This window comes from Schistocerca serialis, chromosome 8, assembly GCF_023864345.2.
Source record: "Schistocerca serialis cubense isolate TAMUIC-IGC-003099 chromosome 8, iqSchSeri2.2, whole genome shotgun sequence".
Lineage (NCBI taxonomy): Eukaryota > Metazoa > Arthropoda > Insecta > Orthoptera > Acrididae > Schistocerca > Schistocerca serialis.
The window spans coordinates 156,488,604-156,515,658 of record NC_064645.1 but is presented as its reverse complement, the minus strand read 5'-3'; the positions used below and the strand labels follow the sequence as shown (position 1 = coordinate 156,515,658).

General features: G+C 42.4%; 1 protein-coding gene across 1 annotated transcript in view; it reads left to right on the top strand.

Annotated features, from left to right (window-relative positions):
• Positions 1–27,055, top strand: part of LOC126416610 (liver carboxylesterase 1F-like) — a 168,129-nt gene that overhangs the window by 28,566 nt on the left and 112,508 nt on the right. Inside the window, exon 3 of the mRNA XM_050084363.1 lies at positions 18,609–18,770. Coding sequence (XP_049940320.1) covers positions 18,609–18,770 — 162 coding nt within the window. The remainder of the gene's footprint in view (positions 1–18,608; positions 18,771–27,055) is intronic.

Here is a 27,055-nt window from a genome sequence, read left to right as displayed (position 1 = left end):
ACCGGAGTATCGTAACACCTTCACATCTGCACCTGCCATGCTACATCTACATCTACACTGATGAGACATAGATACTGGTATAGGCAAGCGTATTCAAATAGAGAGATATGTAAACAGGCAGAATACAGCCATGCGGTCAGCAACGTCTACATAGACAACAAGTGTCTGACGCAGTTGCTAGGTCAGTTACTGCTGCTATAATGGCAGGTTATCAGGATTTAAGTGAGTTTGAACGTGGTGTTATAGTCAGTGCATGAGCGATGAGACACAGCATCTCCGAAGTAGCGATGAAGTGGCGATTTTCCCGTGCGACGATTTCATGAGTGGACTGTGAATACCAGGAATCCGGTAAAACATCGAATCTCCAACATCACTGTAGCCGGAAAAAGATCCTGCAAGAGCGGGACCGACGACGACTAAAGAGAATCGTTCAACGTAACAGAAGTGCAACCATTCCACATACTGTAGCAGGTTTCAACGCTGGGCCATCAACCATTTAACGAAACATCATCGATATGGGCTTTCGGAGCCGAAGGCTCATTCATGTCCCCCTGATGACTGCACTACACAAAGGTTTACTCCTCGCCTGGGACCGTGAACTCCGACATTTGACTCTTGATGACTGGAAACATGTTGACTGGTCCAACGAGTCTCCTTTCAAACTGTATCGAGCTGGTGGACGTGATGGATGTGGAGACAACCTCATGAATCCATGAACCCTGCATGTTAGCACGGGACTGTTCAAGCTGGTGGGGGCACTGTAATGGTGCGTAGTTAGAGTGATATGGGATCCCTGATACGTCTAGATACTACTCAGACGCGTGACACGTACTTAAACACCCTGCCTGGTCACCTACATGCATTCATGTCCATCGTGCATTCCGACGGACTTGGGCAATTCCAGCAGGACAATGCGACCACCCTCACGTCTAGTATTGTACAGAGTGGAGCCAGAGGTACTCATCTGAGCCTAAACTCTTCCGATGGCCACCATACTCCCCAGATATGAACTTTATTGAGTATATCTGGGATGACTTGCAACGTGCTGTTCAGAAGAGATCTCCATCCCCTTGAACTCTTACAGATTTATGGACAGCCCTGCAGGATTCACCATGTCAGTTCCCTCCAGTTCCTTCAGACATTAGTCGAGTCCATGCCACGTCGTGTTGCGGCAGTTCTGCGTGCTCGCGTGGGCCCTATACTATATTAAGCAGGTGTAACAGTTTCTTTGGCTCTTCAGTGTACATCTAGATAAATACTCCGCAAATCCCGCACCGTGCGTTGCAGATGATACACTGTACCACTACTAGTTATTTCCTTTCCTGATCCACTGGCAAATAAAGTGAGGGTAAAACGACTGTCACTATGCCTCCGTACTAACCCTAATATCTCATATCTTATCTTTGTGGTCCTTGTGCGGAATGTATGCTGGCGGCAGTAGACTCATCCGGCAGTCAGCTTCAAATACCGGTTCTCTAAACTTCCTAAATAATTCTTCTCGAAGAGAACGTCGCCTTCCCTCCAGGGACTTCCATTTGAGTTCTCGAAGCATCTCCGTAACACTTACGTGCTGTTCGAACCTATTGGTAATAAATGTAGCAGCCCGCCTCTGAACTGCTTCGATGTCCTCCTTGAATCCGATCTTGTCCTATATGCGGTCTCCTCTACAAATGAAGCATACTTTCCTAAAATTGTCCCAGTAAACCGAAGTCGACTATTAGCCTCCCCTACCACAGCTCTCACGTAGTCGTTCATTTCCTATCACTGCACACTGTTACGCCCAGACATTTAAACGACGTGACTATACGAAGCAGGGCGCTAATAATGCTATATCCAGACATTACGGGTTTGTTTTTCGTACTCATCAGCGTTAACTCATATTTTTCCACTTTTAGAGATAGCTGCCATTCATCACACCAACTAGAAATTTAGTCTGAGTCATCTTGTGTCTTCCTACAGTCACTCGACTGTTACTCCTTACCAAACACCACAGCATTATCAGCAAACAACCACAGATTTTTGCCAGTCCCGTCCGCCACATCATTTGTATATGTAGACAACAACAGCGCTCCTATCACACTTGCCTGCGGCACTCCTGGCGATTCTCCTGTCTCTGATGAACACTCACCGTCGAGGACAACATGCTGGATTCTATTACTTAAGGAGTCTTCGAGTCACGTATCTGTGAACTTATTCAATGTGCTGGAAGCTTCATAACAGCCTGCAATGATCCTGTCAAATACTTTCCGGAAATCTACAAATTCCCCTTCATCCAAAGATCTAAAATCATCCTATTTGTGGACATAATATTCTCAAGCTTTTGTATGTCCATCCTTTCAACAGGAGCTCGCTTGGACGACGGCTGTTTACTATCGTGACAAATAAAAACATCTACAGCCGTCCTTATCATTTTATTTTATATTGTGAAGCGTTGAAACTGGTAGCGACAAAATAAAATAAACTCGTAAGGACGGCTGTAGGTGTTTCTATTTGTCACGATAATATTCTCAGCCTCAAGAAAAGTTTATTATATTCAAACTACGAATACGATCAAGGATCCTGCAGCAAACCGAAGTTACGGATACTGATCTGTAATTTTGCGATAAATGCAAGCTAGGTAAGGGGTCAGTGGCGTAGAGTACTCTGTGTAAAACCGAATAGGGATTCCATCCGGACCTGGTGACTTATTTGCTTTCAAATATTTCGGTTGTTTCAATACGTCAGGGATTCTTATTCCTACGTCGTCCATACGGGAGTCTGTCTGATGGTCAATCGACGGTGTGTTTCTACAGTTCTCCTCCGTGAACGATTTCTTAAGCGCCAAGTTTAAAACTTCAGCTTTCGTTTTGCTGTCTTCAAATGCCAAACCAGACGGGTCAACACGGGACTGAATGGAATTCTTAGACCCGCTTAGCGACTTTACATAGGACCAGAATTTTCTCAAGTTCTCTGTCAGATCTTTTGCTGTGATGTGGCGATGGAAGTTATATGCTTGGCGCATACACGTTTCCACAGACGCAACGATCTCTATTAACCTTTGCTTGTCGTCATTTGTTGGTTGTATTCTGAATTAACCAAAGTGGAACAGCTCTTGCTTCCTCAGCATCTTCCAAATTTCGTTATTGAACCATGATTGATCTTTCCCATCCTTAGTCCCCTTGCTAGGCAGATAACTCCTCAGACCAAGATTTACAATCTGCTTGAACTTTGCCCATAATCCTTCTACGTCCATGGTACTGGAACTAAGTGACTTTTGCTCACTGTCTAAGTGAGACGGTAATAACTGTTTTTATGCTCTATCTATCAGGAACACTGTCCTAGCCTTCTTGACTGATTTATTAACTTTCGTAACCAGAGTTGCTATAATGACATAATGAAGGCTAACCACCGTTGTCGATAATATCCGGCCTATTTGTATCTACAGGGTCTAAGTTATTTCCACTGCGTGTGGGCTGCCGAGCTAGCTGCTCAAGACAGTTTTCAGAAAATGTGTTCAAAAGCAACTATCTGTATCCCCCGCAATGAATCCATAGACATCCCAGTCTATACTTGGTAGGTTAACTAGTATCTGGCTGTTTACGTGCTACTGACCCTGCCATAGACTTACTTCCAGCAACACTAGAAATGTCACAGTGGAACCGAGTGGCTTGTAAAAACATCCAGCAAGTAATTTGGCTTCACAGAGACGTGTTATACGCGACAAGATAACTTCGCTGGCGCTCTCCACCCAGACCTCTGTAGCGACAATAATACTGTCGGCTTCAAGGAACAATCACCCTCCTATAGCCTTTAATCTGTCTTTCCGAGACATGTTCCACTACTCACCTTAGATTTCAGTCAGCTCTCGGTCCCAAGAATAATTTGAGTGCGAGAGCTTTCCTGGAAGGCAAGTAACGGACTCCAACAAAAATTTGTGTCATCCTTCTCCATTAGCCGGAGACTAGCAGCCACCGGATTAGGGAATTACCACTCCAGTGCGTCAGCTGTCGTTAACGCCACAACACAAACAACTGCGTCTGAAGAGGTGTAGTGACCGGGAAATACGTCTGCCGATGCATGGCATTCCACCGTGTTCAGAGATGGATCACGGTTATGCACTAACCCTGGTGACCTTCGTCGGCGAATATGGCGGCGACCTAGGATGAGATACCATAGTTCCAATGATTAGGAGAGACGCAGCGGTGTTACTCCTGGTGCCATGGTGTGTGGAGGAATTCGTATGACAAGACCACGGCTTTTAGTGACCGAGAGAACTCTGATGGCACACTGATACGTCACGTCACGTCCTCGTGTGTTATCTCTCATGTGACAGGATCGTGGTGGTGCCATTTTCCAAGATGATAATGCCCATTCAGAAATTGCACCCGTGTCTTGAACTGACTGCGTGATGTTGAATAACTCCCCCTGCCAGTAAGATCCACGGATCTCTCCCCAATACAACATGTGTGTAGCGTCAACTGCATCTCAGTGCCCGTATGTTGAATATCAAGGACCTATTACAGCACTTGTGGGCCAACTTGAATCTGACGAGGATGTAACAGCTTTATGACACCCTTCGCGACTAAATCCAAGCATGCATCCTACACACACGAGGGTACAAATGTCTTAGTGCTCAGAAGGTTCATAATACGAATTTCTTCGTTCATTTTACTTGATTTTGTAAGCACTACAATAAGATCACATAACCTCTAAACCCCTGAAGTTTCGTTTCTTGCTTTGTTTATGGTTTCTTCACTTTTTGGTCGCACTCTGTATTTCAACAACTCATGGCGTTCAGGAGTCGTAATAAATTAAATATAAACTGAAATGAAACAGTGAGGCACGTAATATGACAGTGACACGGCACACAAATCTTAAACCTTGTTCCTCGAGTTTTCGAGGTCTGTTCAGCATTAATAAAGGTATAATTAAACTGTCGAGTTCACAGTCTCTGTCACTCAGTTTGTTGCCACAGATAACTTCTTTCATTTCTATATACATTTTCTTCTTCCTCACCTGCTTCTTTCTCTTCATCTTCTTCGTACAAAAGCTAAGTCTTCCCACTGCAGCCACAGCTTCCCTTCTTCAATAGTCTTCATCTTCTTATATGAAGAACATCTCATCTCTCTCATTACATATATATGGGAATATCTCGGTCGTGTCTTCGGTTTGTTCCGTAGATCTTGGCTTCAAATGGTTGAAATGGCTCTGAGCACTTTGGGACTCAACATCTGAGGTCATCAGTCCCCTAGAACTTAGAACTACTTAAACCTAACTAACCTAAGGACATCACACACATCCATGCCCGAGACAGGATACGAACCTGCGACCGTAGCGGTCGCGCAGTTCCAGACTGAAGCGCCTAGAACCGCTCGATCACTCCGGCCGGCTCTTGGCTTAGAAAATATTTTGTAAAGGAATATCATGTGTAATTATATGTCCAATGAATTTTGCTTTGCTTTGATGTATAACTTTCAGCAGTTCTTTCTTCTTTCCTATTTTTTGTAGATCCATGCCATGCGTTTTTCTATTCATCCAGCTATTTCTTCCAATATTCTTTCAAAATTACTTTCCCGCAACTTCTAGGCGAGCTCTCGGCTGCTTTGCTAACGTCCAGGCTTCATGTCCGTATAGCAGGACACCCAATATGGATGTCTTTATAAACCGTTTCTAGGCGTGGTATCTGATGTGCTTGTTCAGTGGAACGTTCTTATTTTGTACGGCGCTCATGACCAGTGCTAGTCTCCTCTTCATTTCATTGAGACTTCAGTTGTTTTCCTCCATGCTGCTGCCCAGGCAACGAAATTCTGTTACTTTCTCGAAATGCTCACTGCTTATTCCTGTATAGGACTTACCTTCACCACCTTTATTGTTTACTACCACAATAATTATTTCATTGGTTTTTATAGTCTTAGCTGTTGTCTCTTAATGTAAGACCCTAAGCTATTTAGTTCCTTTTGTCACTACTGCAAGTCTTCGGTAAATATAATGCAGCGAATATGTGTACCACTAAATTTAATTCAAATCCTCTTTTACTTCATTGTTGATATTGTCTTCTAGATGATCGTACCGAGCGAGGTGCCGAAGTGGTTAGCACAATGCGTCCGGCCATTTTGATTTAGGTTTTCCGTAATTCCCGTAAATCGCCACAGACGAACACATGAATGGTTTCTCTGATAGCACACGGCTGATTTGCTTGCCAATCCTTCCCTATTCCGAGCTTGTACACTGTCTCTAATGATCTCGTTGTCGACGGGGTGTTAAACACGAATCCCCTCTTCCTCTTCTTTCCATGATCGTATTAGTTTAGTAAGGCTATAGCTGGCACTGCTATCTCACCCCTATTCAGATTTTTGGGTCTTTCTTGCTACTATTAATATCCAGTTCAGTACTTTGACTTTGCTGTATTCTCAAAAGTAATCGCCTGTCCTCCCCGCCAAGTTCCTCTTTGCGCATTGTCACTAATACTGATTTCTAACCAACCTTGGGTAATGCAACAGCTTCACTTTTTGTGAAGTCTGGTAGTGCAATAGCTTCTACATAATATTTAGATACAACAGTAAACAGTTTACAGTCGATGTTGTCACTACTGTTTTGTAGTAGCTCTGCAGGGATGTCAAATATACAAGTTGTTTTATTTGTTTTTAATATGCATAATTAAATGCATAATTAAATGACGATGGCATCCTCTTGGGTAAAATATTCCGGAGGTAAAATAGTCCCCCATTCGGATCTCCGGGCTCGGACTACTCAAGAGGATGTCGTTATCAGGTGAAAGAAAACTGGCGTTCTACGGATCGGAGCGTGGAATGTCAGATCCCTTAATCGGGCAGGTAGGTTAGAAAATTTAAAAAGGGAAATGGTTAGGTTGAAGTTAGATATAGTGGGAATTAGTGAAGTTCGGTGGCAGGAGGAGCAAGTCTTCTGGTCAGGTGACTACAGGGTTATAAATACAAAATCAAATAGGGGTAATGCAGGAGTAGGTTTAATAATTAATAGGAAAATAGGAATGCGGGTAAGCTACTACAAACAGCATAGTGAACGCATTATTGTGGCCAAGATAGATACGAAGCCCACACCTACTACAGTAATACAAGTTTATATGCCAACTAGCTCTGCAGAATACGAAGAAATTGAAGAAATGTATCATGAAATACTAGAAATTATTCAGATTGTGAAGGGAGACGAAAATTTAATAGTCATGGGTGACTGGAATTCGAGTGTAGGAAAAGGGAGAGAAGGAAACATAATAGGTGAATATGGATTGGGGCTAAGAAATGAAAGAGGAAGCCGTCTGGTAGAATTTTGCACAGAGCACAACATAATCATAGCTAACACTTGGTTTAAGAATCATGAAAGAAGATTGTATACATGGAAGAACGCTGGAGACACTAAAAGGTATCAGATAGATTATATAATGGTAAGACAGAGATTTAGGAACCAGGTTTTAAATTGTAAGACATTTCCATGGGCAGATGTGGACTCTGACCACAATCTATTGGTTATGGCTCGTAGATTAAAACTGAAGAAACTGCAAAAAGCTGGGAATTTAAGGAGATGGGACCTGGATAAACTGAAAGAACCAGCGGTTGTACAGAGTTTCAGGGAGAGCATAAGAGAACAATTGACAGGAATGGGGGAAAGAAATACAGTAGAAGAAGAATGTGTAGCTTTGAGGGATGAAGTAGCGAAGGCAGCAGAGGATCAAGTAGGTAAAAAGACGAGGGCTAGTAGAAATCCTTGTGTAACAGAAGAAATATTGAATTTAATTGATGAAAGGAGAAAATATAAAAATGCAGTAAATGAAGCAGGCAAAAAGGAATACAAACGTCTCAAAAATGAGATCGACAGGAAGTGCAAAATGGCTAAGCAGGGATGGCTAGAGGACAAATGTAAGGATGTAGAGGCCTATCTCACTAGGGGTAAGATAGATACTGCCTACAGGAAAATTAAAGAGATCTTTGGAGATAAGAGAACGACTTGTATGAATATCAAGAACTCTGGTGGAAACCCAGTTCTAAGCAAAGAAGGGAAAGCAGAAAGGTGGAAGGAGTATATAGAGGGTCTATACAAGGGCGATGTACTTGAGGACAATATTATGGAAATGGAAGAGGATGTAGATGAAGATGAAATGGGAGATATGATACTGCGTGAAGAGTTTGACAGAGCACTGAAAGACCTGAGTCGAAACAAGGCCCCCGGAGTAGACAACATTCCATTGGAACTACTGACGGCCTTGGGAGAGACAGTCCTGACAAAACTCTACCATCTGGTGAGCAAGATGTATGAAACTGGCGAAATACCCTCAGACTTCAAGAAGAATATAATAATTCCAATCCCAAAGAAAGCAGGTGTTGACAGATGTGAAAATTACCGAACTATTAGTTTAATACGTCACAGCTGCAAAATACTAACACGAATTCTTTACAGACGAATGGAAAAACTGGTAGAAGCCGATCTCGGCGAAGATCAGTTTGGATTCCGTAGAAACACTGGAACACGTGAGGCAATGCTGACCTTACGACGTATCTTGGAAGAAAGATTAAGGAAAGGCAAACCTACGTTTCTAGCATTTGTAGACTTAGAGAAAGCTTTTGACAATGTTGACTGGAATACTCTCTTTCAAATTCTAAAGGTGGCAGGGGTAAAATACAGGGAGCGAAAGGCTATTTACAATTTGTACAGAAACCAGATGGCAGTTATAAGAGTCGAGGGACATGAAAGGGAAGCAGTGGTTGGGAAAGGAGTGAGACAGGTTTGTAGCCTCTCCCCGATGTTGTTCAATCTGTATACTGAGCAAGCAGTAAAGGAAACAAAAGAAAAATTCGGAGTAGGTATTAAAATTCATGGAGAAGAAATAAAAACCTTGAGGTTCGCCGATGACATTGTAATTCTGTCAGAGACAGCAAAGGACTTGGAAGAGCAGTTGAATGGAATGGACAGTGTCTTGAAAGGAGGATATAAGATGAACATCAACAGAAGCAAAACACGGATAATGGAATGTAGTCTAATTAAGTCGGGTGATGCTGAGGGAATTAGATTAGGAAATGAGACACTTAAAGTAGTAAAGGAGTTTTGCTATTTGGGGAGCAGAATAACTGATGATGGTCGACGTAGAGAGGATATAAAACGTAGACTGGCAATGGAAAGGAAATCGTTTCTGAAGAAGAGGAATTTGTTAACATCAAGTATAGATTTAAGTGCCAGGAAGTCATTTCTGAAAGTATTTGTATGGAGTGTATCCATGTATGGAAGTGAAACATGGACGATAAATAGTTTGGACAAGAAGAGAATAGAAGCTTTCGAAATGTGGTGCTACAGAAGAATGCTGAAAATTAGATGGGTAGATCACATAACTAATGAGAAAGTATTGAATAGGATTGGGGAGAAGAGAAGTTTGTGGCACAACTTGACCAGAAGAAGCGATCGGTTGGTAGGACATGTTCTGAGGCATCAAGGGATCACCAATTTAGTATTGGAGGGCAGCTTGGAGGGTAAAAATCGTAGAGGGAGACCAAGAGATGAATACACTAAGCAGATTCAGAAGGATGTAGGTTGCAGTAGGTACTGGGAGATGAAAAAGCTTGCACAGGATAGAGTAGCATGAAGAGCTGCATCAAAGCAGTCTCAGGACTGAAGACCACAGCAACAACAACAACATGCATAATCAAACTAAAAAATATATAAAATGAGCAAGACTGCCGATTACGCAGTGTATTTAGGTAGCAAGGACACCGTTCTCCGCGAAAGCTCTAAGCAACCTAATTCCAAGGGAATAAATGTTGTATCTGAAATGTTAACTTGACGTCGTGGATCATAACCTCAGACTAAAGAAAATAATCGCAATAATAATTTACTTAGGAACAACTTTACCATTCGCCTTACTAGAACTGGGCGAATTGATGGAAACCGTATGGGTCAGAATTTGGTGTTCATTCCTGTGGCAATAGATTTCTTGCATTCCATAGAGGTAAGGAGACTAACTCCCCCCCCCCCCCCCCCATTTCCCCAGATTCGTTCGGTATGGTGGTTAAAATGCTCGGTGCCTGGGACCAGATTGCACGTAACCGACAACGTGTAATGAGAATGATGAGGCACCATAGCAGATTCCAAATTTCTTTGAGTTAAAGAGCCACTGTTCTACTGTTCTGCTGCAGAATGTGGTGAAGGATATGGTCCCTAACTCGAAACGCAATATCCAACAGATCACACTCATTGGTGAAGACGTATCCTCGACGGAAGCAAATGTGGTACCAGAACATCTTCGACGTCGTTGTGCTACAGTTGTCGTTGCGTTTCGGATTTTTTCAGTAGGGTATATTCACCTAGATTGGCAAAACAGCCGAAACCTTGCTCTGTGTCAGATGAATATTGCAGCCAAAGAACAATGCCGTGTTCGAATGGGCCATGTAGATCACCACGTCCTGCCTCATACGGCTGACGTGAGGTGAGCGGGAAGTGCTAAGGAAAGTCACGCGCGTGCGGATGTTTGAAACTTAGCTCGGAATATGTTGGTCGTGTAGTGGAAGGTCCTTGAGAGCTGCATGATCTTACATGTTTTTTTAAATTATAACTGATAGGTTCAACTGTACACTATAGAATCTCCTCATCTGCGTTACAAACTAATTTGACAGACTATTCAGAGCAGCACTTACAGTCAGCATCTTCAATTATTTGCCGTATCCTCAATTATTTCCAATCTCTGTTTTCCTCTGCAGTTTATACATTCTACAACTACCTCTAGTATCATGGAAGTTTTAGCCTTATGTATTACCGCATGTCATGCCATCCTTTTCCTTCTTGTCTATTTTTTTCATCTGTTCCTTTCTTCGCGGAGAACATTTTCTCAGTCCACCTGATTCTCAACATTCGTCTGTAACACCACATCTCTGGCGCTTAGTTTCTTTCCTATTCTGGCTTTCCTACAAGCCAAGATTCACTATCACACAATGCTGTCCTCCAAACCCACATTCTCAGAAATTTCTTCCTTAAATTGAGGGTTATCTTTGATACTTGTGTGTATCTTTTGGCCACGAATGTCTTCATTCTCAGTGCTAATCTGTTTTCCATGTCCTCCAGCTTGGTCCGCCATGCATTAGTTTGCTTCTAAGATAGATTCGTTAATTGCATCTAATTAGTGGCCATCAATTCTGATGTTAACTTTCCCACTGTTCTTATGTACGCTACTTATAATTACTTTCGTCTTCCTTCAGTTTACTCTCAATCCATATTCTGTAGTCATTTTAATGTTCATTCCACTCAGCAATTCTTCCTCATCTTCACTGAGAATACCAGTCTCACCTACGAATCTTATCACTGATATCGTTCTCCCTGAATTTTAATCATGCTTTTGAATCTTTCTTTTGTATCCATTCTTACTTCTTTGCTACTTCTTGCTTCATCATAGGTTTAAGAGTAGTCGAATCATAGCTGATAAGGAAAAGCTGAACGAAGCGAAAAAGAGCGTAAAGAGAGCAATGAGAGAAGCATTCAACGAATTCGAACATAAAACATTGGCAAACAATCTAAACAAGAACCCTAAAAAGTTTTGGTCATATGTAAAATCGGTAAGCGGATCTAAATCCCCTATTCAGTCACTCGTTGACCACGATGGCACCGAAACAGAGGACGACCGAAGAAAGGCAGAAATACTGAATTCAGTGTTCCGAAACTGTTTCACTGCGGAAAATCGTAACACGGTCCCTGACTTCAGCCGTCGCACGGACGCCAAAATGGAAAATATTGAAATAAACGATATCGGAATTGAAAAACAACTGCTATCACTTAGTAGCGGAAAAGCATCCGGACCAGACGAGATACCCTTAAGATTCTACAGTGATTATGCTAAAGAACTTGCCCCCTTTCTATCAGCAATTTATCGTAGATCGCTGGAAGAACGTAAAGTACCTAGCGACTGGAAGAAAGCGCAGGTCGTTCCCATTTTCAAGAAGGGTCATAAATCAGATGCGAATAATTATAGGCCTATTTCGCTTACGTCAATCTGTTGTAGAATAATGGAACATGTCTTGTGTTCTCGTATTATGACGTTCTTAGATAATACAAATCTCCTTCATCATAACCAACATGGATTCCGCAAACAGAGATCATGTGAAACTCAGCTCGCCCTATTTGCCCAAGAAATTCACAGTGCCGTAGACACTGGCGAGCAGATTGATGCCGTATTCCTGGACTTCAGGAAGGCATTTGATACGGTTCCGCACTTACGTTTAGTGAAAAAAATACGAGCTTACGGAATATCGGACCAGGTTTGTGATTGGATTCAGGATTTCCTAGAAGAAAGAACACAACATGTCATTCTTAACGGTTCAAAATCTGCAGATGTAGAGGTAATTTCGGGAGTACCGCAGGGAAGCGTGATAGGACCTTTATTGTTTACAATATACATAAATGACTTAGTTGACAACATCGGTAGCTCCGTGAGGCTATTTGCAGATGACACGGTTGTCTACAAGAAAGTAGCAACATCAGAAGACTCGTACGTACTCCAGGAGGACCTGCAGAGGATTAATGCATGGTGCGACAGCTGGCAGCTTTCCCTAAACGTAGATAAATGTAATATAATGCGCATACATAGGGGCAGAAATCCATTCCAGTACGATTATGCCATAGGTGGTAAATCATTGGAAGCGGTAACGACCGTAAAATACTTAGGAGTTACTATCCGGAGCGATCTGAAGTGGAATGATCACATAAAACAAATAGTGGGAAAAGCAGGCGCCAGGTTGAGATTCATAGGAAGAATTCTAAGAAAATGTGACTCATCGACGAAAGAAGTAGCTTACAAAACGCTTGTTCGTCCGATTCTTGAGTATTGCTCATCAGTATGGGACCCTTACCAGGTTGGATTAATAGAAGAGATAGACATGATCCAGCGAAAAGCAGCGCGATTCGTCATGGGGACATTTAGTCAGCGCGAGAGCGTTACGGAGATGCTGAACAAGCTCCAGTGGCGGACACTTCAAGAAAGGCGTTACGCAATACGGAGAGGTTTATTATCGAAATTACGAGAGAGCACATTCCGGGAAGAGATGGGCAACATATTACTACCGCCCACATATATCTCGCGTAATGATCACAACGAAAAGATCCGAGAAATTAGAGCATATACGGAGACTTACAAGCAGTCGTTCTTCCCACGCACAATTCGTGAATGGAACAGGGAAGGGGGGATCAGATAGTGGTACAATAAGTACCCTCCGCCACACACCGTAAGGTGGCTCGCGGAGTATAGATGTAGATGTAGATGTAGTCTGAAGAGCGGGGATGAAAGACTGCATACCTGTCTCACCGCCTTTCGTTCTTGGCCTCCAAGTCTCATTGTTTGCTCTTCAAAAAAAAAAAAAAAAAAAAAAAAAAAAAAAAAAAAAAAAAAAAAAAAAAAAAAAAAAAAATGTTTCAAATGGCTCTGAGCACTACGCGACTTAACTTCTGAGGTCATCAGTCGCCTAGAACTTAGAACTAATTAAACCTAACTAATCTAAGGACATCACACACATCCATGCCCGAGGCAGGATTCGAACCTGCTTCCGTAGCGAACTCTCGGTTCCGGACTGTAGCGTCCAGAACCGCACGGCCACTCCGGCCGGCGTTTGCTCTTCGTTCTTGTATATTGTATGTAACTCGTTTCCCCTATACCTAACTCTTTTTTTCTCAGAATTTTGAACTTCTTGCAACATTTAACACTGTCGAACGCTTTTTCTAATTCGACAATTCTGTGAAGGTGTCTCGATTTTTCTTCAGTCTTTATCCATTATCAAGTGGAACGTCGAGGGCTCCCCCCTGGTGCCTTTACCTTACCTAAAGTTAAACATCATAATCGAACAGTTGCTGAGTTTCCTTTTCCACTCATCTGCACATTATTCTTGTCAGAATCTTGGATACGTGAGTTCTTGATTGTTCGATAGTTCTCACACTTACCTGCTCTTGTTATCTTCAGAATTGTTGTTGATATTTTTCCGAATGTCTGGTCGTATGTCGCCATCCAGATACATTCTCCGCATTAACCTGAACACCTATTTGGTTGCCACTTCCCCGAATGATTCTAAAAAGTCTGATGGAATGTTACCTATCCCATCTTCCTTGTTTCATCCCAAGTCATACGTAGCTCTTTTACATTCTGACTGTAATATTGATTCTCTCGTCTCTTCCATTTCCTCTTCTATCACGTCATTGGATGATTCCTCCCCCTCACTGTGAACTATTTCCACCTATCCTCTCTCTCCTCTTTGTTTATCAGTAGAATCCCCATTGTATTCTTAATGTCTATTCTGAATCTTCGTCTCTTTTTTTATTTCTTCATATCTTTCCTGTAACCATTGGTCTTGCTATCCTGCACCTCCAATTTACTTCATTCCTGTGTTATTTATGTCTTTCTCTCATTGAAAATTTTTGTAGTTCCTCCTTTCGTCGATTAGTTATCTTCCAATTCCCCGTGTTTGTGTTTTCAGCATCTGCGATAGCTCATTTTAGAAATATCCTTTCTCCTGCAACTGAACTGTCTGTTGTGGTATTTCTCATGGCAGTATCCACATCTTTAGCTAGCTTCTCAACATTTTTCGGTACTTTAGTATCCCATTTCGTTCCACACTGATTCTTCCAAAGATTTTCTTGAATTTCAGTATACTCGTGATCATTACTCTGCCATGGGGTGCGCTTTGGATTGTAAGGTATAGCCAAGAACAGTACAAAACTTACAGTATACACCCTAAAATGTTCAAATGTGTGTGAAATCTTATGGGACTTAACTGCTAAGGTCATCAGTCCCTAAGTTTACACACTACTTAACCTAAATTATCCTAAGGACAAACGCATACCCCCATGCCCGAGGGAGGACTCGAACCTCCGCCGGGACCAGCCGCACATTTCATGACGGCAGCGCCTAAGACCGCTCGGCTAATCCCGCGCGGCTGTACACCCGATATGCGGAGCAACTGGCAACGGCCATTTCATAATTTAAGACATGATATCTGATAGCATCTCGTCCATTTTTAATATATAGATGAAAGTTTTTAAGTTCACTGGATTACCGACAACGACCTACATTGTGCTCAGATCCGAAATCCTGTAATTCCTACAAGTTCTGCTCATTTAGCTCCAACTGAAATGATGTGATTTACTGCCACAAGACCATACGCTGGTGCAAGAGTTGCAATGTTCTTTGGGGACCCTGGTCTGAACTGAGCTAGAGACGATGCTTATAGAGGGCAGACCGTTAAACCACTGAAAGATTGACTGCGCAGTGTTTTAGACGCTCATCGATGCAAAACTATTATGGGGTCTGACCGGCCACTTTGATAACAATAGTTAGCCACTGACTGCAATTTGGTTAGTTGCAGTAAGTGTGAGCTTGTATAGCGCTTAAGTGACAACAGTTGACCATACTCTACGCGTTTTCGGAATACGTCTCAAGCACTGGACTTTTTACACTGAAACGGGAATTCCACTGTTAAATGCAGAGGCGAGAGCATATAGGTGGAACGAGAACACTGAGTGCCTCTATGAGGGGAAAGACTTGTCTGAGACGACAGCAGAAGAAACAGCAGTCGATAGGGAAGAGATAAGGTATCGAGCATTGTAATCAGAAAGGAAAGTTATTCAAGAAACATCAAATAAAGTGTGACTTCATCCCCTTCAGCGCGACTGCAAACAATGACGTACTCTGATAAAGACAGCGTGGATCTTAAGGAGACCAGGAATATCCTATAAAATCCCGTGCCAACGTTCGCACTGTTGAAGACAGACGCAATTAACATAGACGTCACACCCAATTGGTGCAGCCAGAAATGTCTGGTGTTGCTGAATGTCTTGACACGGGACGTACTATGAAGTACGGGGAGACAAAGTTCATTTCATCCACCTCCACGTCCTGGGACGCCATGGTTAAAGAAGCAGTCGAAGTGCATATAAGAGGTGGCCTCATGACTAGAGACGGGGGATTTCAACTTAGAAAGGCATGAGAATAGACTTGGCGTTACTAGGGCATCATCGGCCGCAGACGAGCGAATCCAACGAATAAAAAAAATGGAAATCGAAACCGGGAGATTTAAATTGGGCACTAACAAGCTGTCCAAATGCGCACTGGCCCGCAAGCTATGAATCGTCTACGACGACGTTTTCGTTCCATCCTTTGAATCCTACTGTTTCCTAGCAAGCCAGCACATATGGTGTTGAGCCACTGCAACATGACAATAAGCGCCTAAAGATAACTAGATGCTGTCTCATTGAAATACTGTACAGTTTTCACAACATTATCTGAGGCGTGGCCAGTGATCAACTGAAGCAGTTAATACCTCAGAAATGCTCTAAGCAGCACAACCCTTTGCTCTTTGCAGATGATTGGCTGTAAAAAGTGTGGCAGTTACAAAGCGACCAGCAACAAATGTCAGCGTCTTCTAAATCATATGTAATACATTATAGATATTTGTTTTCAAAACCAGTGTTCCAGGTCACATTTTCGCAAAAGCATAAACAAACATAATTTCGTATCTCAGTTACGTAATGTATGTTAGTAAACTTACAATTGCAGAGATAAAAGTCACACCACCAAGACGGAGTTGTGCGACATAAACGGAAGTTGATAGGATTGTTTCTACATCTGAAAGATGATGTCTCTTCCAGTTTCGCGACAGACGCATAAGATTGTCGCTAGTAGCGCCAATATGAGGGTGAAAATCAGTTATGCTTTAAATACCCGCTTTAACGGTCATGAATGTTAGTTACCTTTGAAACTGAACGTGATGAGTTAACTGTTATTCAAGAACGCCCTTAACGCTACAAAGACGCCATAATCAGCACCTCACTGAGTTTGAACGAGGTTGTATAGGAGGGCTACGAGAGGCTGGATTTTACTTCTGTGATGCAGCAGAAAGACTTGGGAGGAATGTAGCCACTGTCATGATTGCAGGCAGTGGTGCTCACGAGAATGTACGGTCGCAAGTAAACTGGGCTATGGACCGCCACGTGGCACTACCGAAAGGGATGACCATCGTGTTCGGTGTATGAGTCTGGCTCATCGTACTGCATCTGCAGCAGCAATTTGAGGAGCAGTTGGCACCACAATGACAAAACTAACAGGTACAAATCGATTACAGAAATAATTCAGAAGCCAAGATCGCTTAAATACTGTTTACTGGATAAATGATTTCAACACACTGAAGGTGCCATCATCGGATCTGTGAAGATATAACATGACAGGTTTGAGGGAGGGCTTACGTGAGTTACACTATGTACATTACTATTAGTACAGTACCATATACCTGAATGTAGATTAACATTTATAAATCATTAGGATATAACGATACATGAGGCAGACCAGCAGATATAAAATCATTGTCACAAAAAATAAAAAAACAACTGCTCTCATGGTCATTCTTTTCCATAAGATATGTAAAATCGAAGTCACAAGATAAAACTATATGGTACATGACCGCTGCTCGACTAACAGTGGTCGGCATCACAGTGCCCTATTCTACGTAGGTTTACCTGCTGCAATTCTACTGGTTCGCTGCCAGCCACTAGATAGTGCTGTCCAAGCAGTGCACGCACAGTCCCACGGTATAACCATTCATTACTACTACAAAACAACTTTACTATTACTGCTAAACAAATAGCCATGCAAAGGACACTTTGGCACCACTTACTGTACATGCTATACATACTATGCATACTATACATAATGTACATACTATACTTACTATAAAGTACGTCAATTACAGTGTAAAAACATCTGAAGCAAGGGCATTATCCATATTAGCGTCATACAAAACTATATATTACAATTTACCCTTATACATATATGGAAGTCAGGAATACACTCATAGTGAGCTGTTCATAACACGATTTAGATACAATGTGACGAGTGATTAAAACCTGTATGATGGGCTTTACCTGTCTGGGCACCAAGGTATTGTAAGCGCTAAAAAGCACCAACTTGCTATAAAAGACTCTCACCGTCTACACATTCATTATGAACATAATACCGACCGACTATGAAAACCTGCATAGGTACATGAAATTAAGGAATGCCAGGTCAGAAACAAACCGAAGAGGCACGGGAACAAGGGGGGAAAAAATAGACATGCACACCAAGATGCACAGCCACTCCACGTGCGCTCCCATCGGCATGGCACTCGTTTCGTCCATTGAACTTACCGAATGGGGAATAATGGAAAACAATACTACTACGATACCAAGAAAATACCCATTCAATTACCTCAACGGCAGCTCCGAACCAAACGCCCAGTAGCGTGCATTCCATTTACCCCGAAGCACAGCCATTTGCGATTTTAGTGACGTCAAGAGAGACCTTAAAAGAAGGTGTGCTGGCATAGTGGTCAGCACATCTGTCTAGTAATAAGGAAACCCGGTCAGGCACAAATTTTTCAGCTTGTACCAGTAATATAAATCAGTGGCCACAGACAACTAATGTCTTTAACTCCTTTGAGTCTTGATGTACCTGAACAGTGACCGTTCCTTCTGGGATACCCTGCACACGCTTCATCACTCCTCACCAAGTGTCTGACGCCATTAATTTTGCACTACAGTATGGGTTGCACTATTAATGTTACCCGAACCTGTATATCTGACTGACCATGCAGTTGTTGTGGCAGGTGCTGGTAGCGGCCGCCCCCACACTGGGGGTGGAGGTGCAGCTGGCAGACGGCAGCCGCCTCCTGGGCGTCACCAGCTTCTCCTCCAGGACCCGACGGCCTATCCACGAGTTCCGCGGCGTGCCCTTTGCCAGGGCGCCAGGGGGCTCACACCGCTTCCAGGTAAGTCCCCATGCGTTCCGAGGTAGTGACTGACCCGGTAGGGCCAATATTACTTTACGACATATGACACATGACACGATGGCAGTGAATAGTGAATCGTGCATCTTTTGTTGGACGGCACCTGGAATGGACTCTTAGTGGACACCGCGCTCAACCTTTCCCTTCCAGCAATTGCAGATATTTGTTTGTTCAACTATCGGTTTGTCACTTTCACATCTTCTAATTGATCTAAAAAGAGAAATTGTGCATGTTGTTGTTGTGGTCTTCAGTCTGAGACTGGTTTGACGCAGCTCTCCATTGAACTTTATCCTGTGCAAGCTTCTTCATCTTCCATTACCTACTGCAACCAACATCCTTCTAAATCTGCTTAGTGTATTCATTTCTTGGTCTCCCTCTACGATTTTTACCCTCCACGCTGCCCTCCAATACTAAATTTGTGATCCTTTGATGCCTCAGAACATGTCTTACCAACCGGTCCCTTCTTCTTGTCAGGTTGTGCCACAAACTCCTCTTCTCCCCAATTCTATTCAATACCTCCTCATTAGTTATGTGAACTACCCATCTAATCTTCAGCACTCTTCTGTAGCACCACATTTCGAAAGCTTCTATTTTCTTCTTGACCAAACTATTTATCGTACACGTTTCACTTCCATATATTGCTACACTCCATAAAAATACTTTCAGAAACGAATTCCTGACACTTAAATCTATACTCGATGTTAACAAATTCCTCTTCTTCAGAAACGCTTTCCTTGCCATTGCTAGTCTACATTTTATATCCTCTCTACTTCGACCATCATCAGTTATTTTGCTCCCCAAATAGCAAAACTCCTTTACTACTTTAAGTGTCTCATGTCCTAATCTAATTCCCTCAGCATCACCCGACTTAACTCGACTACATTGCATTATCTTCGTTTTGCTTTTGTTGATGTTCATCTTATATCCTCCTTTCAAGACGCTGTCCATTCCGTTCAAATGCTCTTCCGCGTCCTTTGCTGTTTCTCACGGAATTACAAAGTCATCGGCGAACCTCAAAGTTTTTATTTCTTCTACATGGATTTTAATAGCTACCCGGAACTTTTCTTTTGTTTCCTTTACTGCTTGCTCAATATACAGACAGAATAACATCGGGGAAAAGCTTCAACCCTGCCTCACTGCCTACCCAACCACTGCTTCCACCGAGCGAGGTGGCGCAGTGGTTAGCACACTGGACTCGCATTCGGGAGGACGACGGTTCAATCCCGTCTCCGGCCATCCTGATTTCGGTTTTCCATGATTTCCCTAAATCGTTTCAGGCAAATGCCGGGATGGTTCCTTTGAAAGTGCACGGCCGATTTCCTTCCACATCCTTCCGTAACCCGAGCTTGCGCTCCGTCTCTAATGACCTCGTTGTCGAAAGGCCGTTAAACACTAATCACCACCACCACCACTGCTTCCCATTCATGCCCCTCGATTCTTGTCACTGCCATCTTGTTTCTGTACAAATTGTAAATAGCCTGTCGCTCCCTGTGTTTTACCCCTACCATCTTCAGAATTTGAAAGAGAGCGTTCCAGTCAACATTGTCAAAAGCTTTCTCTAAGCCTACAAATGCTAGAGACGTAGGTTTGCCTTTCCTTAATCTTTCTTCTAAGATAAGTCGTAAGGACAGTATTGCCTCACGTATTCCAACATTTCTACGGGGATCCAAACTGATCTTCCCCGAGGTTGGCTAATATCAGTTTTTCCATACGTCTTTAAAGAATTCGCGTTAGTATTTTGCAGCTGTGACTTATTAAACTGATAGTTCGGTAATTTTCACATCTGTCAACACCTGCTTTCTTTGGGATTGGAATTATTATATTCTTCTTGAAGTCTGAGGGTATTTCGCCTGTCTCATACATCTCGCTCACCAGATGGTAGAGTTTTGTCAGGACTGGCTCTCCCAAGGATGTCAGTATTTCTAATGGAATGTTGTCTACTCCCGGGGTCTTGTTTCGACTCAGGTCTTTCAGTGCTCTCTCAAACTCTTTACTCAGTATCGTATCTCCCATTTCATCTTCATCTACATCCTCTTCCATTTCCATAATATTGTGGTTAAGAACATCGCCCTTGTATACACCCTCTATATACTCCTTCCACCTTTCCGCTTTCCCTTCTTTGCGTAGAACTGGGTTTCCATCTGCGTCTTGATATTCACACATGTGGATCTCTTTTCTCCAAAGGTCACTTTAATTTTCCTGTAGGCAGTATCTATCTTACCCCTAGTGAGACAGGCCTCTACATCCTTACATTTGTCCTCTAGCCATCCTTGATTAGCCATTTTGCACTTTCTGTTTATCTCATTTCTGAGACGTTTGTATTCCTTTTTGTCTGCTTCATTTACTGCATTTTTATAAATTCTCCTTTCATCAATTAAATTCAATTTTTCTGCCGTTACGCAAGGATTTCTACTAGCCCTCGTCTTTTTACCTACTTGATCCTCTGCTGCCTTCGCTACTTCATCCCTCAAAGCTACGCATTCATCTTCTACTGTATTTCTTTCCCCCATTCCTGGCAATTGTTCCCTGATGCTCTCCCTGAAACTCTGTACAACCTCTGGTTCTTTCAGTTTATCCAGGTCCCATCTCCTTAAATTCCTACCTTTTTGCAGTTTCTTCAGTTTTAATCTACAGTTCGTAACCAATAGATTGTGCTCAGAGTTCATATTTGCCCCTGTAAATATCTTACAATTTAAAACGTGGTTCCTAAATATCTGTCTTACCATTATATAATCTATCTGATACCTTCTACGATCTCCAGGCTGCCTCCATGTATACAACCTTCTTTTCTGATTCTTGAACCAAGTGTTAGCTATGATTAAGTTATACTTTGTGCAAAATTCTACAAGGCAGCTTCCTCTTTCATTTCTTATCTCCAATCAATATTCACCTTCTATGTTTCCTTCTCTCCCTTTTCCTAGTATTTGAATTCCAGTCACCCATAAGTATTAAATTTTCGTCTCCCTTCACTACCTGAATAATTTCTTTTATCTCACCATACATTTCATCAGTTTCTTCGTCATCTGCAGAGCTAGTTGGCGTATAAACTTGTACTACTGTAGTAGGCATGGGCTTCGTGTCTATCTTGGCCACAATAATGCGTTCACTACGCTGTGTGTAGTAGCTTACCCACACTCCTATTTTTTTTATTCATTATTAAACCTACTCCTGCATGACCCCTATTTGATTTTGTATTTATAACCCTGTATTCACCTGACCAAAAGTCTTGTTCCTCCTGCTACCGAACTTCACTAATTCCCACTATATCTAACTTTAACCTATCCATTTTTTCTTTTTAAATTTTCAAACCTACCTGCCGGATTAAGGGACCTGACATTCCACGCTCCGATCCGTAGAACTCCAGTATTATTTCTCCTGATAACGACGTCTTCTTGATTGCATATTTACGAAAAATTGTTTGTAATAGAAGGCTATCAGCTATAACAAGTGGTATCGTGAGATACTTAGTTAGGAAGGTTAACGGCGTATCTGTCTTCGTAGAGTTAACGGAGGATGTAATGAAATATACAACCGTATATGGGATTGTTACGTAGAGTAAAATTATGATAAAATGGCAAACACGCATGACGTGTGATGTTGAACAGTCGCTGGCGTACTGTACTTACTACAGTGCACACAGAGGTGTGAAAGCGGGGAAGGGGTGGTCGTGGCCGCTGATACGTATCGCTGGCGGGAGGCTATTTGCAACGGTGCGATACAAAGTCTTAAATACGACCTTACACATTTTACATACAACTATATCGGATGCATTATAGTACAATTAAAGAAACCACTAAAATTGTGCAAATGGCTCTGAGCACTATGGGACTTAACATCTGAGGTCATCAGTCCCCTAGAACTTAGAACTACTTAAACCTAACTAACCTAAGGACATCACACACATCCATGCCCGAGGCAGGATTCGAACCTGCGACCGTAGCAGTCGCGCGGTTCCGGACTGAAGCGCTTAGAACCGCTCGGCCACCGCGGCCTGCAAAGAAAGCACTAGAATTTTAACATGGATTCAAAGAGAAATGTTATTTTAAGTTTTAGAAAGCAGTTGCAAGTAAGTGTCTGCGAAATATTCAGTCCAGTAAAATTGATAGGCAGCATCATGGCAAAAGTAAAGAAGTTACAGGCACAGTGGGCATACCGACATCTGATCAAGACATCGTGGGTGGTGCGGAGTAAGATATAAATACAAATAATAAAAGCTCAAGAAGCTTAAGCAAAGTATCATAATGACATGTAATTAAAAATTATAAAAGCTCTTTCCTAGTTGATGTCTGTGTAGTTTACAGTGCGCACTTAGGCGAACATATCAAAACACGACAAACAGGCGGCAGCCTCAGCAAATTCTCCAAATCCGGGACAAGGAAACCCGGGCAGAACGTGGCTGAACGAACAAAGGTCCACCAGCAAATAAGACCTACAACAGCCGGTCATGTAAAGAAAAGCACGTTTTGCATGTAAATTTATTCTGTTCATTAAGAAGTTTAGATGGTTGTTGTTTCCTGTTCTCATAAATCTCTATCTCTTCCAAAAGGTTTAATAGGCATCGCTTACGCGCAGTGTGTATTACCTGCATAATACATGGATACTCTGCAAATCACATGTAAGTGCCTGGCAGAGGGTTCATGGAACCACCTTCACAAACCTCTATTATTCCAATCTCGTATAGCGCGCGGGAAGAACGAACACCTATATTTTTCCGTACGAACTCTGATTTCCCTTATTTTACCGTGGTGATTGTTTCTCCCTATGTAGGCCGGTGTCAACAAAATATTTTCGCATTCGGAGGAGAAAGTTGATGATTGGAATTTCGTGAGAAGATTCCGTCCAACGAAAAACGCTTTTGTTTTAATGATGTCCAGTCCAAATCCTGTATCATTTCTGTGGCACTCTCTCCCATATTTCGTGATGATACAAAACGTGCTGCCCTTCTTTTAACTTTTTCGATGTACTCCGTCAGTCCTATCTGGTAACGATCCCACACCGCACAGCAGTACTCTAAAAGAGGACGGACAAGCGTAGTGTAGGCAGTCTCCTTAGTAGATTTGTTAAAATTAATTTTTGAATACATTATTAGCGATCTTTAAAATTAAAATTTATAGATTTAAAACAGTCTTGCTCGCCACTTTTTATTTTTGTTCGACCGGTTTCGATTCTATTTAAGAACCATCATCATACTCCAGAACGGTGGATGGACTCCGTGGAGCAATTTGCGCCCACCTTCGACGCTGGATTAACTGCGTCATCTGCGAACAACCAAAGACGGCTGCTCAAACTGTCTCCCAAATCGTTTATATAGATAAGAAACAGCAAAGGGCCAATAACACTATCTTGAGGAAGCCAGAAATCACTTCTGTTTTACTGTATGACTTTCCGTCAATTACTACGAACTGTGACGTGTCTGACAGGAAATCACAAATCCTACCACATAACTGAGACGATATTCCATACGTACGCAATTTCACTACAAGCCGTTTGTGTGGTACATTGTCAAAAGCCTTCCGGAAATCCAAAAATACGGAATCGATCTTAAATCTCTTGTCAGTGGCACTCAGCACTTCATGTGAATAAAGAGCTAGCTGCGTTTCACAAGAGCGATGTTTTATAAATCCCTGTTGTCCGAGTGCCAATAGACCGTTCTCTCCGAGGTAATTCATAATGTTCAAACACAATATATGTTCCAAAACCCTGTTGTATCTCGACGTTAATGATATACGCCTGAAATTTAATGTATTGCCCCTATTGCCTTTCTTGAATGCTAGTGTGACCCGTGCAACTTTCCAGTCTTTGGGTACGGACCTTTCGTCGAGCGAACGGTTATATACGATTGTTAAGTATGCAGCTAATGCATCAGCATACTCCGAAAGGAACCTGACTGGTATACAGTCTGGACCAGAAGACTTGCCTCTATTAAGTGATTTAAGTTGCTTCACCACTGCGAGGATATTTACCTCTACGTTACACATTTTGGGAGCTGTTCTCGATTCGAATTCTGAAACATTTACTCCGTCTTCTTTTGTGAAGGCATTTCGGGAGGTTGTGTTTAGTAACTCTGCTTTGGCAGCTCTGTCTTTCGTATTATCTCCATTGCTATCAATGTCGTCCTAGGAAAGCTGCACAGGAGCAGAAGCGATTTATGAAAAAGTAGCAAAGCAAACAAAAGATTTACTTACCTTGTATTTCTCCAAATGTACAAAGACTCAGCGTAAATGATGTAACAAGGAACAGAGTGGAACTGTTGCAACAGTAACAACGATGATGATGGACCCAAACTATGTGGCTTTTGTGTAGCCTCGTGCATATCTATGTGTCTCCTAGCACAAGCGGGTGAGTCGCTGCCGCCGGTCATACTATATCGGGGTTGCAGAGGGCGCTCGTGGTACAGAGCTGCTAGACTCGTGGCTCAGCAGGTGCGCTCCATTGGGTCTGCTGGATCCCGCGCGACCATTATCGGCGTCTCATACAAACTAGCAGTTTCACTGCCATGACACTATTGGGGGGGGGGGGGGTGTTATCGATATGTGATGTGATACCACAAATTTGTCCATAATGTGTCACCCAAAGGAATTTCTTTTTTATGTTTCCTGTTTTCTGTGGTCCTGAGTGTTTGTAATTCTCGTTTTTCCTTTATTGTCTTGTACATACGTGTGATAAACCCTTCTATGGTACCCGCTTACCTATGGTATTTGTACTAATAAATTCAGTTCCTTACTTGTTTCTTGATTATCTAATTCCATGGATAGGTCAGAAACCATGGAAGTAAAGAAGGATCCCTTTCACCATACCCATTGGCAAGATTTAGAGTGAATAATTTTGTTTGTGTCCGTGGCTTCTTGGATCCATTTCGGTGTGTACGCTGTGCCTCTGATTTTTTATCTTTCAACATGTTGCTGTCAGTGTTGTGGGTTGGCAGGAGAGCCAACACCGGGTTACAAGAGGAAGCCGAAAGGCACGCGTTTTAGCTCACGCAGGCTGGCGTGAGGTCTGGAACAGGACAATGAAATTAGAATTTAGGAAAAAACGGACTTAGCTGGTGGAATACTTAACTTTAATCCATAAATGGTGAACGTGGATCTTGACGGTACATTATTACAGTATCAATAGTAACTGGTACTGGCGCCTTGCTAGGTCGTAGCAAATGACGTAGCTGAAGGCTATGCTAATTATCGTCTGGGCAAATGAGAGCGTATTTTGTCAGTGAACCATCGCTAGCAAAGTCGGTTGTACAACTGGGGCGAGTGCTAGGAAGTCTCTCTATACCAGTCGTGTGGCGGCGCTCGGTCTGCAATCACTGATAGTGGCGACACGCGGGTCCGGCGTATACTAACGGACCGCGGCCGATTTAAAAGGCTACCACCTAGCAAGTGTAGTGTCTGGCGGTGACACCACAGTCAGTTTATTTTGCTGCATATTTCCCAGAAACATATTTGCAGCAACTTTTAGGAATTTGGACTAATACTTCTCTTTGGACAAATGTTAAAACTCTAGCTCATTTTTTAACTGTCTTTAAATGTGACCGATTCATTTGAACGCAGAATGTCTATGCTTATTATCCTGACTGTTTTACAAACTATTTTCGGCCAGCGACATCTTCTGTCCACGCCCCGACACCTTTTTGCCCCGTAGGGGCCAGTGATGACACGACATTACGGATAATGAGTGTTTAGCATTTTATCATGACTTTATTCTATTCTATGTGATGATGCCATTCATTTCATGGTTATACATTGTATTACCTTACTCTGTTAACTTCATGACGACAGCTCGCAGTAGTTGATAGCCTACTATTACGTAGATTTTTCCCTAAATATGCACATTTTCTCTTTTTAGACCAATGTGAAGATTCTCATAATGACTGAAACTGGTAATTGAATGTACAAATATTTCCAGTCAGAGACTGTTGCGGTATTTAAAAATTGTGATAAAATATGATTCATCTGTATTAGTTTGAGACAAATTTTGTTATTCTGAGCGCTGAATTGTTCGGTAGTTGCTTATCCTGTAGACCCTCTGGGTTGTTTGTATGTGTTAATAAAGTGAATTACATTTGCTTAACGCCAACACAACTTCCAACCATTTGTCATTCCCATTAGGTTCCTGCGCCACACCACGAACACCATGCAAAAGTCTGTGTTATGATGGGAGGTAGCATCTGTCATCTTTGGCAGCTTTGAAAAGTTCTTCACCCACTCTCTCACATATCACAGCCAAGTGAACAGCTAAAGGACCAGTTACGTGCTTGGAATGCTCTATCA